Raw genomic sequence first — 14,192 nt, 5'->3', positions numbered from 1 at the left:
GGGTGGAATGGCTGCAGTGCTTGAATTGTTTGGCATGGTCGGTCGCTGGAAGAACAAGCTCTGTTGTTTTGTTTAGGCATGTGGTTTAAATACCTTAATGGTGAGAAGGTTTGACTGGATGAGTTGTGGACACTGGGTTACCATTGCAGTACACTGCACAGAAGTTTCCTTAAAAGCCCTCACATTGGCTATGCTGAACGAGACGAGCAGTGGACATTAACGACAGTTGTACTTCCAGTGTCTTCTGAAATAAGAATTCGATCCATCCAGTGCAAATGACCACTGTTTTTCCCTACCTTTATTTTTAAGTTTCTTAATAGGATTATGGTATTGTAAACGGTTTATTTTGTTTATTTGTTTGGTTGTTGGCCCAAAAATTAATCCATTGTATTTTCTTTATGGTTTATTTTGTGAGCTCCAAGCTAGGTCATATCCAACAGCTACCAATAGAGTAACTAGTGGGGGAAGATACTCATTTTGATTTATACACCCGTGTGGTGTGGAAAGTTTGGTGTGTATTTGTATATGTAGTGTGCGGTGTAGAAAGTTTGTAATTTCTTTTTGGGGTGTATTGTATTTATTCATTTGTTGTGTATATTTTCTTTTTTTGAAGTATTGTTACCCCACATAGTCTCTTCTATTGCCACCCTGTATCACTAAACGTGGCTAGCTTGTGAAAGAAATCGAATGAGACCAGAATCCATGTATTTAATAAAAGCGATGTATTCATTTTTATAGCAGTCTTGCCTTAAGTTTATTCATTTAATTGGATAGCCTCGCGGGAAATCCCTTTATTGACTTGGGGACTCCTACCCAAACAAAATTGGAGTGGCGTAGTCGAAATCAGTAACCAAACATCTATTGCCTCGTCATACCCGACTGTGCATTTCAAGACAAACAGTTGACGATGTTGATTCGCATTTTACACAATTGTCTGCCGCTTCAAATTCAGAATACAGGTTTGTGTCTGCGAGTGCAAATTTCAACATTCAACTTCAGATTTTTATTTTACAAGTTTTCACATTGGAGCTGTGAGTGTAATGTTCACGTAGGCTACAAGTAGGCCTACGAATATTTATTGTGCAAGTTCTTAAATTCTTGCAACTCTTTTAGCTTTTTTTGCTCGTTTTGCTACTCTTTTACCCTAATACAACAGCATGGCACAAGCATATAGACTGTAAAAAAGATTGACGATGCACATTCATTTCATTGTAGAAAAGTGAAGCCGCCAAAGTCCCAATATGGCGCTGACGTCTTGCGCTGATTTGGGACCGGATTCTGCGCAGTAGTGAACGTGAAGAGAAAAGATAAAGAAGAATATACAGAAAATAATTTCTTAGGATAACAGAATTTATGTTTTAGGTTTAGGCTACATAATTCATTGAATGTTTATAAGGAAACATAATTATAAGTTACCTTATGGTAGCCTATCAGTCACGGCTGTACGTAGGCTACGCTTGAATATTCTGTAGATCGCGATGCATGCTTTTGTTTTCCGTGTCGAGTGTTCGGTGTTGCTTTCTCTGAAAATGACGCGTTCGTTTCGACAGGTTTTCGAAACTGGAAAGCAACATTATAACGTGATCGCGGTCTTCAAATACATGCGTGCAGCCAAGCTCATTTACAAGCCTCGACCTCATGGACAGAGTTTTGCCGCCGACTGGTGTTGGGAGAGACCGTAGCATGTTTGCTCGGCCCCCAACAGATAGAAAAGAATCGCTATAGACTATAGTATTACATAAAAAGCACGCAGGTGTTGTGAAATTTTTAGCAGTCAATGAGCTTCCACTACGCGGGGACTGTGAAACGTGATAGTGAGGAAGATTGCATGGATGCCAAAATTTCAATCACTTCTTTCTGGATGGTTTTGGAAGTGTAGGCTACTTTGCATTTTGTGGATACCTGATGTAATGTCAGCCAGGTATCTTTTTCCAACGTGTATTTAAACAGCTTGGCAAAAAGCCCCGCAGGTTCTGAAAAATAAAATAAAAAAATAAAACAGAACTGCTGATTCAGCTGCATTCTGTTTAAAAAGTTTCTGTTTAATGATCTCGTTAAATTTAAGACCGCTCAATTAATTTATAAAGCAATAAATAAACAGTTGCCTGGAAACATACAACAGTTATTTACAGATAGGGTTGGGGGTTATAACTTGAGAGGGGATTTAAATTTGAGTCAACATAGGACTCGGACAAAACTCAAAAGTAGGCTATGTGTATTTCGATTTGTGGGGTGATTTTGTGGAATGGTCTGAGTAGTTCGATAAAACAAAGTGTTAATATGTTGCAATTTAAAAAAAAGGTACAAAAGTTTTATTTTTGATAAATACATAAGTGGAGAGGGTGAATGATAATTCATTATGGTTGTAAATGCTGCTTGAAATGGTATTTGTTTATGCTTTTTTTCTTAATATTAAGATAAAGCATTATTTAAATTTATGTTTAATTGTTTTATTATTTAAAACGTTATGTTTGATTTTTCTTGTTTAAATGTGAATTGGTATGGGTAGTTACTGGGGTAGGTCTTGATAAGCCTGATAAGGCTTCTACCTATCCCTTTTCGAACAGGTTGATTATCATGCTAAAACTTGTTTATTTATTTGTATGGATATTTCATACGCATTGCTGTCTTTTTTAAATTTATTATTATTATTATTTTATTAATTGTTAGAAATAAAGATTTCATTCATTCATTCATTCAAAAGTGATGGCACAAGGGATCGCGGTGCGACACTGAAAATGTGTCCGTTATAATTCGTTTTGTGTGCACTGGTGCCAACTCCAGCAGCCTGATGCAGATTAGGCTACATCATACTGGAATATTACAACACTTGTCTGGCAGGCATATCCACTGCTATAACCAGTTTCACCTCACCGCACCCTTTAATTCTATAGCCTACACTTCACAAGTCCATGCGATAACCTGCAGACACAACTGCAGAACGACGTTCAGGGTATGAAGTAACATTGTGCGCGACGCCTAACTTGACAATAAAACCGACTTCATAGCATTGCTGGCTATTTAGGGACTAGGATGACCAGCAGGGGCGATTCTAGGATTTTAATTTTAGGGGGGCTCAGCCCCCAATGAGGGTATGATTTAAAAAAAAAAAGTTATCTGGTCTAATGCTCATTATTAACTAATTTCATTCATTCATCCAGTAACATGCATATGGCAGGATTATATAATCATGAGGTCCCGAATGTGAGTGATTTAGGGGGTTTCGGGGGCATGCTCCCCCGAGAAAATTTTGATTTCTCTGATATGTGCATTTTAAGATGTTTTGAAGGCCAAAAAAATTGGATAACAATAGCTTTAAAACCATGTGCGGGCAGCTGTTTTTTTTCTCACCTCATCAGCATCACACTCCTATTCTCTTTGTTTTTATCTTGCTCTGTCTTTTCCTCTCCTAAAGCTGAGCTTTGACTGATAGGCTATAGGCTTTTCACGTTTGTCTATCAGTGAAGAAAGTAAACATAGGGTCAACTGATAGGTTGATTTATGAATCATTTTCTCAGACAAAGCTACCAGGAGGAAAGCTATACTAAGTTTATTAAATTCATTCACAATATGTACACATTCATTATTGATCTAGGCCTAATATATGGCCGTAGACAGGGCTTTATAATCAAAGAGGTCATACATTTGAAGTTGATATGGGGTTAAACATTTTTATTTCTCTGATATGTGCATTTCAAGGCATTTGAAGGCCAAAAAAGGATAAGAAATAGATTTAAAACCTGCTCTCTCCTCATCTCCATTAGCCTACATGTCTTTTTCTCTCAGTGATCTTGCCCTGTCTCTTCCCCTCCTAAAGCTGAACTTTTTTTTTAATTTACTGAAGGCTACAAATTGTATTAATTCTCAACATGTACACGCATTATTAATCTTGTGCCTATGAAAACGGCTTTGTTAATGTTTCTTGTCCCCTCACAATGACATAATTAGGGGAGACCGGGGACGGTTGTAACACTTTTTTCTTCAGCACCTAAAACGACCCTTCACTTGTCTCAATTGAGTTCCAATGGGGTCGCAGTGTCCATTTCTTTTACTGTCTATGGTTTAAATGAATTGATAAGGGAGCGCAAGTTGCCACAGCCGCGAGTAGCCTACAGTGCAGGCAGCCAGTCAAGGAGTGATTGATTGGTCGCGGCACTGTGTGCAAAAAAATACTTCGGCCTAATGTCTGATGTCGGGTTACACAAAGCAAATCATCTACACAATTATTTAGTTTTCTTATTTAATGACCAACAATTTAGTCGTAATACTAATTTTGGCCTGAAATGTCCGATTTACGCAATGTTACAACAGTCTTTTTTTATTTTTTATTTCACAATGACATTTGAGTTCATGATTTTAATGTTGTTTTTTTTGTGGCAGACTAAAGACTATGACAGACTGTTGATCTTTGAATAAAAATATGTTTGGTTCAGGTTTTAAATTCATTATAGAACCAGTTCTTTTATTATAGGCTATGTAGTATAATATTATAGTAGCTACCCCAAAACTACCAAAGTGGCCATTGTTAAAAGAAAAGTGTTTGCACATATTTTACTCTCTGTTTCGGAACAACATACTGTACCTTTAAGAGTCAGAACAGGAACTTGACTTTGGATTTTCTATCAGCTATACTTGCTTTAAAGCCACTAGAAGGCAGCAAAGCTCTGCTAAACAAACAGGACGCTAGCTCATCTATTCAAGTGGTTGTTGATAGTGAAAAAATGTAGCCTACAGGCTATACATATAGGCTATACACTATGACAAATATGAAGCCTGTCTGTTCTGATTTTGATTTTGATTGGAATGTTTCACGCTGTTCTGAAACTCTGAGGATGCTGTTAATGTAGAGATTGTGTTAGTAATTAACGATGATGATCACAATTTGATGCTCAAACATAAATATAATTTCAAATACCATACTTCAGTTTTTAATTATTATTATTATTATTTGTGTGTGTGTGTGTGTGTGTGTGTGTGTGTGTGTGTGTAACAAATTGCACAAAAAAAGCTGTCAAGAAAAAAAAAAGACAAATTAAATGTAGGCTAAAATGTAATTAGGCCTAATAATTTTTTTTAAAGGCATCAAAGCATATCCCATATTAACTTAAAGAGTTACATTTTTAACTTAAAATTCGCTTTTACAATTAAATTATGTATTTAAAAGATCAATCAGTCAGATGTCCTACTTTGACAATAAATGAAGGCGCAAAATAGCCTAAGGTGGGCGGGTGTGGCTATAGCTAGAGGTGAGGACACACTTGTTGTTTTGTCTTAAACAGGATCCTGTTTGCTGCCATAAGAATCGACTGGAATACTTGGACATTATTGAATATTTCTGTTATTGTGCTGTTGGCTGTCGAAACGGCCAGAGTAAAACGCAGCATCAGGTATTAACGCGTTTCGGAGCTGGTCGCCAGGTGTTGCTGACGTAAACCGCGGACTGATGTAAGCAGATATATTTATTTTCCTCATTTCGAGAGTTTAATTCACATGACAGTTTTTTGCCGTACTTTACAGTGCGCATTATAAGGAAGAAACATGAGGTCTGGTTTAAGTAGCGGGGTTGTCAAGATTACAGCGCTTTGAATTAGGCTAATATGTGAGGGGAATGGGGAATTGTTTAGATTTTTTTTGTTGGCGGAAATTGTGGGTCATAATTTTGGTCAAAATTCGATTATGTTTTTTTTTTATCGGTAAGTCTACATGATTAGGTTCATGTGTAATGTGTAATTTGCTCTTAAAATTTGCTTATTGTACTTGCCTTCTGATAAAATAATAAACCATTTCAGAATCTAGGAAATGAAGACAAAAGGTCAGGGCCAGCAATTAGGGAAGATGTTAATCAGTCTAAAAAGATAAATGAAGATATTTGATAAAGTATCTACTTTTTGTTCTTACAAATACATTGTTTATTTGTAAAACATCAATACAATTAATATTTAAAAGAACTAGGCGTCCCACTTTGACAATAAAGGTTAGTTTATTGCATGAAATTCATGGAAAATATATGAATATGAACAAGTTTTTATATAAATAAAGAAGAACCTGTATATTGTTGTCAAGATCTTTAGCTACTTAAAACGGTTTAGTATGAGGAAGTCATTTGGAACATATTTTAACACAGAACCAAAGACAAATTACTGTGTGAGAAAATGTCCCACTTTACCTGTATTCACCCCGTTTAGAACGTTTAGATATGAAAGCAAGGCTGTGAGGGATAAACTTACTGCGTTTTGGCTGTATTGAAAAAAGCTGTATAAATCTCCTATATCACTTATAATTTCCCACAGCCCATATTGTCTGGAGTTTTTTGTCTTCTGAAATTTCTTGGAAATATAGTTTTGCAGTGTTTCGTCAGCAGAACAATCCAAAAACACTTTAAATAACAGTACAACCCACTGAAGAGATGTATGTCTGTATTCCTCATAGCCTCACTTTCATTCCTGTTAAAAATCAAAGATGGCTCTGCTGTGAATAAGGTCTATATGTCGTCAAACTCGATACCTTGGGTTTTTAATGAGAGGCATTGGATTTAAGCCATCGTCTCAAATGCAGGGGTAGCCTACGTTTACTGTTTAACACCTCAGACATCCAAAGTCTCCCGGAAGTTCCGGGAGTCTCCCGCATATTGATAGCGGCTCCCTGATACCCGCAAATGAGTTAAAATCTCCCGGAATAGAGCGAGCGAGCCAGAGCGAGCGAGCCAGAGCTCTGCTGTGAGAGGGAGAGGGAGAGACCTTGCGTGTGTGCGCACGTAAGATAGAGAGCATCTGATTGGTTTCGTTAAATCAACCAATCAATTGTCAGTGTGGGCGGGTTTTATCTCTGCTCCCGAGTCCCGAACCGAATTAATCAGTTCAGTGTATCTAGAAACAGGAGCGCCATGGCAACGGGAGAGTGCCACAAAAAAACATTTTACATTTTACAAGATACATTTTACGGCAGACTACATGAAAGTGTACCCCTGTCTTATAAGAGTAAAACATAATGATAGTCTTGCACGCTGTACAGTTTGTAACAGTGACTTCAGCTGTTCAGCATTGCCCATGGCGGGTTAAGTGATTGTAAAAGACATGTTGAAGTTTCATTTCATTCATGTGCATATTATTCCTGTATTAGACCTGTTTAAAGCTGCAATGGAATATAAATAAAAGCAGTTTACATGAATAGTATAGCTTATAAATAGTAAAAGTAATCTACAAATTGTAACATTATGAACAAATAAATACATAGGCCTATAGCCTATAGAAATTATGTATTATGCTTTTATATATTTTAGGGACAACAACTTTGTGGTGAAATGTCATATCCTTGTCCTCCTTCCATTTTTTTTTGGGGGGGGGGGGGGGGGGGGGTACACCTCCCTGAAATGAACTTTTGTAGGTTGGGATGTCTGACACCTGACAGTCTCATGTCTATCTTCAGATAAAGGTTCGGCAACGTGACAACGGTGTGACCCCTGCAGACCCTCGTGACTGTGTGAAAAGGTCAGTTAGTTTCTTAAAATAATCAGATAACATCATGTGGTACTTCCCCAAAACGTAATGGTATCCAAGAATACAATAAAATAATATTTCCAACACATTTAAGGTGCAACATGCAAATCATTTATTTCTTTTTACTTGATGTTTACGCCATTTCCGAGTCATTAAATGTAACTTTTCTTTCATTAAATGTAAAAGTTGTCATTGACCTAGTCTCTTTTTGTGCTCTTTCAGCTGTGCCTCGTTCACAAAGATGTCCTTAAAGAAGGGGTTACTGGTTTGTCTCCTGGTTTCAGGAACATTTTTACTGCTCTCTCTCACTTATATCCCTTTGACAAAAAAGTGGTTGCAAAGGACCGAAGAACCAACCAAGGAACCTTTTCAGGAAGTATCAGGGATTTACTATGTTGCTTACCCCAGAAAATACGAATTCATCATTGACCAGCCAGATATATGTGAACAACAAAAGCCCTACTTGGTGGCAATTGTCCCCGTGCCCCCTGGGGACGTTGATGCACGCAATGGCATCAGGAAGACGTGGGGTAAACAAAAGGTTTTTGGGGACAAAGTGGTGCTGGTTCTGTTTCTTATAGGCGTACACAGTGGAAACGATGAAGAGATGTTGCAGGAGAAACTCCAGAATGAGAGCCAACAATACACAGACCTTCTGCAGAGCAACTTCCAGGATTCCTACAGGAATCTGACCATTAAAACCATGGTGATGCTTGAATGGCTCAGCGAAAAATGTCAACAGGCGTCCTACGCGGTGAAAGTGGACGCCGACGTGCTCCTCAACGTGAACAACCTAATAACTATGCTTGTGGGTCTGAACGCAGTACAACACAACTACATGACCGGGTTAGTGTGGGATGACAGCATTGTAATACGAGACCCATCCAACAGGTTTTTTCTCCCCTACGACGTGTACTCCAGGGACACATTTCCTCCCTATCCTCTGGGCATGTGTTACATCATTTCTATGGACCTCCCACAAAAGATTCTACTAGGAGCAAGGGAAGTTAAGCCCATATATATCGAGGATGCATATCTTGGAATGTGTTTGGAGCATTTAGGTATCGTCCCTACCAAACCGCCAAACATCGAACTGTTTGTGGTGAAACTACTGCAGTACAATCGCTGTTACTATTCTAGATTAATAGCAATACTTACAGAAAACACAAATCAGATGACTTCGTATTGGACAGATATTAATTCATCCAGCCAACCATGCTGAGTATCCCGAATATTCCTCATATTATGTTTCTGACCACAAAAAAAAAACGTTACATTGGCGTACTGGTTCACTTTACATCAGTTTACAAAATGTGTATAAAAAGTGTGTGTGTGTGTGTGTGTGTGAGAGAGCATTTTATTTGTTTCTTTCAAGTGAAACCATTTGTATCATGAACATATCCTCAGGAACAATTAAACAAGTGTTACATGTTAAAACATATTTTTTAAAATTATTTAAAACTTGCTTATTTACTCTGATGATTTACAGTTTTGTTTGAGAACTGACATGAAAACAATATAAAAATTTTACTCTTAATACATCCATTTTGTCACGGTTTGGGTTTTCTTATCATTGTCATGTTTCTGTGTCTTGTCATGTGATTCCCTGTTTGTCATGTGATCCTGCCATGTGTATTGTCATTGGTTAATTGTCTGATCATTGTTCACATTGGATTGTTGTGGTTTGCTATTGGTGGATCTCATGTGAGTGACAGGTTGTCCCGTCCTTCTGCCAGTAAACACATCATCAGAGAATAGATGACGCTGCAAGAGGGAGGGGAAGCTCTTTTATATCAAGAATATGAAAAATTGCACAGATAAATAATTTATTATAAACTGCAATATTCCATAAAAAAATAAAAAGAATTGTCATGGTGACTTTAAATATGAAGTGTTTACTATAATATAATAATTTTCTTTCTGAATAGCCTGCCAATTTAAATATCATTCAAGTCATTGGTCATATAAACCTACATGGACACTCCCACAGCATTTATATAACCATACTTTCATCCACCTCAAACTTGCTGACTCTGAAGGACAACTTTACAGTTCACACATACTAAACATTTTCACAAAATAATTAAACCTTTCAAAATATGATCTTCATGATGTTTTAAACTACCTAAATTACGTTATGGTCGTCATTTAACTGAAGAAGAAAGTAAATATTTGCTTACATGAATTAAACTATCTGGACTATTTGATTCTTGTTTTTTCTGCTAGTTTATAGTTAGTTCAATTATTAATGAGAATTGTGGATTTTTAATTAATAAGATAGTAAACTATTTATATAACTATTCATTATAAAAATCTGATAACTTCTCCTTCGAGTCTATATGACAAACTTTTACCTGACTTCCCCTTCAAGGTCTAACAACATACCAAACTAAATCTTACTAAATCTTAGGTCTTTAGTTTTTTGTTGTTGTTGTTGTTGATGATTTTACTTATGCCAGTAACAGGGTAAAGAAGGCAGGGGCTTGCTTTACCAATTAAACCAATCATATTGATAGAAGGTGACATGTTAGTCACGCTGATCTTATTTTGATGTGTCTGTCTTTATCCTATGAAACCTGATGTATTCTTCTGCTTGGGTGAGATTCTCTGAGAATTGCTCGAGTACTCTCCCGGCCGTGATTAAAGAATCTGAAGGACATTTGCTGAAGTCTGTCTGTTAATTTAGAGTTAGTTTAGAGAGGTAGACTATATATTAAACGTCTATTGGAGACGTTAGGGAACGTCGATTGGAGACGACCCAGGTAGACTATATATTAAACGTCGATTGGAGACTTTGAGAATTCGAGCTTGGCCTGACAGTGGAAAAGCTGTTCAAATATTTAAAGATCAACAAGACCTCCAATTACCAATTACCTCTATGTGAAATCAGCTACAAAGCAAACATGACTAACCAAGTCTCAGGTCTCGACTCTCAAGTTTTGAAGACAGACAAGAGTGACATTCCTCTCAAAGGGCGGGCGGGTTGGACGGGTTGGACGGTTTGGGCGGGTTGGACGGTTTGGACAGGTTGGACGGGTTGGACAGGTTGCGGGAATGGGGGTGTTTCATTAATAATATTATTATTAGTGTTTTTGTTGTTGTTATTAATAATTGCTCAAATACAAAGTATTTATTCAATTTCTGCATGTCCGTGTGTATGTGTGTGTGTGTGTGAGAGAGAGAGAGAGAGAGAGAGATTATGACTGGTGTTGTTTATTGTAAGTGTTTGTTGCCTTTTTGGACTTGTTGCCTTCCACCTGCACTGTCTCTTCCTCTGTCTCGTCCTCTAATGGGCCTACCCTTTTCGCCACCTTCTCTGGGACAGCATCCTCTAACCTGGCCTTTTTAGGGGACTTTCCTCTCAGGGCGAATGAGAGGATGCTTAATTGCTTTTTACCGGACATCTTTGAAAGACAGATGCAATGATTAATGCATCCATGGCCAGGATATAATTATAAAATATGACATGATTTTAAAAGTGACCTATCACATCGACTATGCAATACACTTTAATTTATTTAGTGCTAATAAGATTATTAAGCCTATTTGGAGAATTGGACCCTAAACTAAAGTGTTATCAACTTGCATATGTTGCCATTGCATATGTAATCAACTCCTCATTCACACATTAATTATTATTTTAATTATTACTAAGTTTCAGTGAGTTATTTAACCATACATTAATGTCTTTGGAAGGCTTTTGTCTTTCAAACACATTAAAATGTACAAATTCATATAATTTCATTTACATGCAATGCAGGGATTCCCCAACTTTTTTGTCAGCTGAAATTTCTTTGACCTAATATATTCACTTGAAGTACCCCCTGAGATTTAAAAATTTAAGTTAGGTTAATAATAAAATTAAGTCAATAAAAATAAAAATAAAAAATAAAATTAAGTTCACGGTTCTCTGATGTCGTTAATGGTCACATGACATGCAGCCAAAACCAATAAAATATTTTTAATAGTGTTTGTATTGTTTTTATTAAAAAATATATTTATTTTAATTTAAAATGTTTATGATCTAATTACTTAATAGCTTTTCATTAAACTCAGTGCCCCCTGCAGTTCCATCACAAACTCCAGTCTGAGAAACCCTAACATAAGCTGTGTCCCAATGAAAAGGCTGCATCCTTCGAAGGCCGCGGACTTCAAACGATGCAGCCTATGCGTCCTCTGGACGACACACCGTGTAGCCTTCGTAGGATTTCCTAATTGCGCAGCCAGGTGTTCCCGATCATCGCTCCAGGCACCAAGCAACGGTGCGAGTGTATGCTGCCATCCTGACAATTCATTGATATAATTGAGTAAACAGCTATGGAGCCAGAATTGGCTATTGCCATTTTTATGTTTTATATTTTACTGGAGGACATGGTAAGGATGTTTCAGGTCATGTACTTTGATTCAAATGTTCATTTATATGATATAAATGAACATTTGAATCAAAGTACATGACCTGAAACATCCTTAGCCTACCATGTATCAATTAGGCTATATCTTACCTTGATGCGATTTTGTGTATTCTTTTTATTATGCACATAAATGGACCTTGGTAAATATATTTACACAGGTTTTCAACCCTATTTGAATATAAAACTCAGTTGAATATAAAAAGTCCAGTGCGATGTTACTCCCGCTCTTCATCGCAGCTGTCAGTCACTGTTGCTAAGCGACAAGAACAATCGTCCGTAGGCTAGACCGGTCCGAGCGCTTCAGATGCGCCCTTTCATATGGGACGGAGCTGTAGTTAGCGACAATTTGTTAATATTGTGACAATAGGCCCAAATTTTGTTACTTTAATTTTCAAAATAACCAGTGGTGGTAAGGAACTACATCGTTAATACTTGAAGTGATTTCCCCACATAGGACAGCAACACTACAAAATTATGTTATTTTACAATATGATGCATTGTTTTACATTAAACTACACAAAAGTATATAGTTTAAAAAATGTAGCCTATCAACCTTGAAAATATTCAGAAGTAAAATGCAACATATGCAGTAATATAGAACCATCATAAAAATCCTGACAAGGTTTTTTTCCTGCAGAATTCCTTTACTTTTACTCTTGATACCTTAAGTACATTAGAGTATGCAAGATAATTTTGCTTAACTAAGGTTTGAAATGACTAGTAGTTTTTCCCCAATGCGGTATTAGTGGTTATTAAAAGTACTTTAGTGTAATAAAGTATCTCAATATTTATTCCATGAGTCAGCCCTGCAAACCTGTTGGTAACAGTTGATAGTGGAAATATGCAGTCAAACACTCTGGAGAACATCCCAGATGATGTCCCACCAGCAGGAGGCCTTACCAGGGTCTCTATTGTGGAGCCCATCCCGGTCCAGCAGCAACACCAGGGTCTCCCACTCAGCTGAATAAAAGTCTACTTCATTTTTTCTTATTTTATGGACTGTAAATTTAAATGTTTATGTTGATTTTGATATGTTTAACGTATGTTGTAAATAGTTGGGGGAAAAACGTTATAGAAGAATTTGTTTCATGTAGAAATTATGACTGTCATTACAGAAATAATCAATGTCCAGAGCAATGAATTCTCTTTTATTTACACATTTAAAGTTGCATTTTTTTTTCCTTTTAAAAAATAAAAGTTAAACAAGAATATATATATATATATAGGCTATATATTTCTCAATCATTCTTTCAAGAAGAGAAAACAGCCTGTCCATTCTCTCTTGTGCTCTCCTCGCCTCTGCAGTCCCATGTCTTCTCTTATCAAGTCCAAAAACTCGTCCTTTCTGTCTCGCCTTCATCGTGGTGCTGGTGCTGCTGCTACCCCTGGCTCCTCCTCTTCTTGGTCACACACTGCTGAACTCGGCCCTGGTGTGTCCTCAGCACTGTAAAAAATGTTACTGCTATTTACTTAAAAAAATTATGGTAACAATATTACACATACTATTTTTGAGTAGTTAAGCTTGATTTCATTCATGGAAATCTACCTGAATAAATCATGTAAAATGCCCTAATTTATTTAGACATAATGAATTAATTTTTTTTAGTGAAACGTGCTTTTTTATTTTATGTAATTTTTATTCTCAAAATTGTGTGAAGTCAAGTAAATGGATATGACCTGTTTATATTTACCTATGAGATATATTGTTTTATAATAAGACTGTATACTGCTAGGCAGGGGTTAAATTGGGATTTATTATGTGGGGGGGCTCTCCCTAGGGGGGTCCGGGGGTATGCCCCCCCGGGATTTTTTTTGAAAAATAAACTATTAAATGGTATTTTCTGGAGAGTTTTGTGCAAAGAAATGGAGAAATTGAGTCTTACATGATATGTGAAAAACTGCAAGGTTAAGAGCATATTTGCATTGTTGTAGTATCAACAGGTATTAGGACATTTAGCATTTACATTACTGTTAATCAGCAGTGGTGGAATGTAACGAAGTACAAATACTTCGTTTCTGTAGGCTTTACTTAAGTAGAATCATAGTGCATACGTTTGACTTTTACTTCGTTACATTTTGCAGCAATTATTATACTTTCTACTCCACTACATTTCTACAACGTTTCGTTACATTTTCTGATCAGTTTTCCCCCTGCCAAAACAGGGATTGAAAAAAATGTCCTGTTTTCGGTGCTGATGCGGTGGTGACGCGTTCATGTAAGGGTGGCGCTGCCAATAAAGCACCTAAAAGCTGTCACAAAGAACCATCAAAAGTAATGATTATG

At 36.9% G+C, this 14,192-nt stretch overlaps 1 protein-coding gene across 1 annotated transcript; it reads left to right on the top strand.

Annotated features, from left to right (window-relative positions):
* Nucleotides 1-5,222: 5,222 nt before the first annotated feature.
* On the top strand, nt 5,223-9,036 carry LOC308701409 (beta-1,3-galactosyltransferase 2-like). Its single transcript, XM_081383681.1, has 3 exons — nt 5,223-5,445; nt 7,426-7,487; nt 7,719-9,036. Exon 3 carries the CDS (start codon nt 7,738-7,740, stop codon nt 8,716-8,718), a length of 981 nt encoding a protein of 326 aa, XP_081239807.1. The 5' UTR covers nt 5,223-5,445; nt 7,426-7,487; nt 7,719-7,737; the 3' UTR covers nt 8,719-9,036.
* Nucleotides 9,037-14,192: the final 5,156 nt, after the last annotated feature.

This window comes from Scardinius erythrophthalmus, assembly GCF_964197995.2.
Source record: "Scardinius erythrophthalmus genome assembly, chromosome: 14".
Lineage (NCBI taxonomy): Eukaryota > Metazoa > Chordata > Actinopteri > Cypriniformes > Leuciscidae > Scardinius > Scardinius erythrophthalmus.
This window is presented reverse-complemented; position numbering and strand designations above follow the sequence as displayed.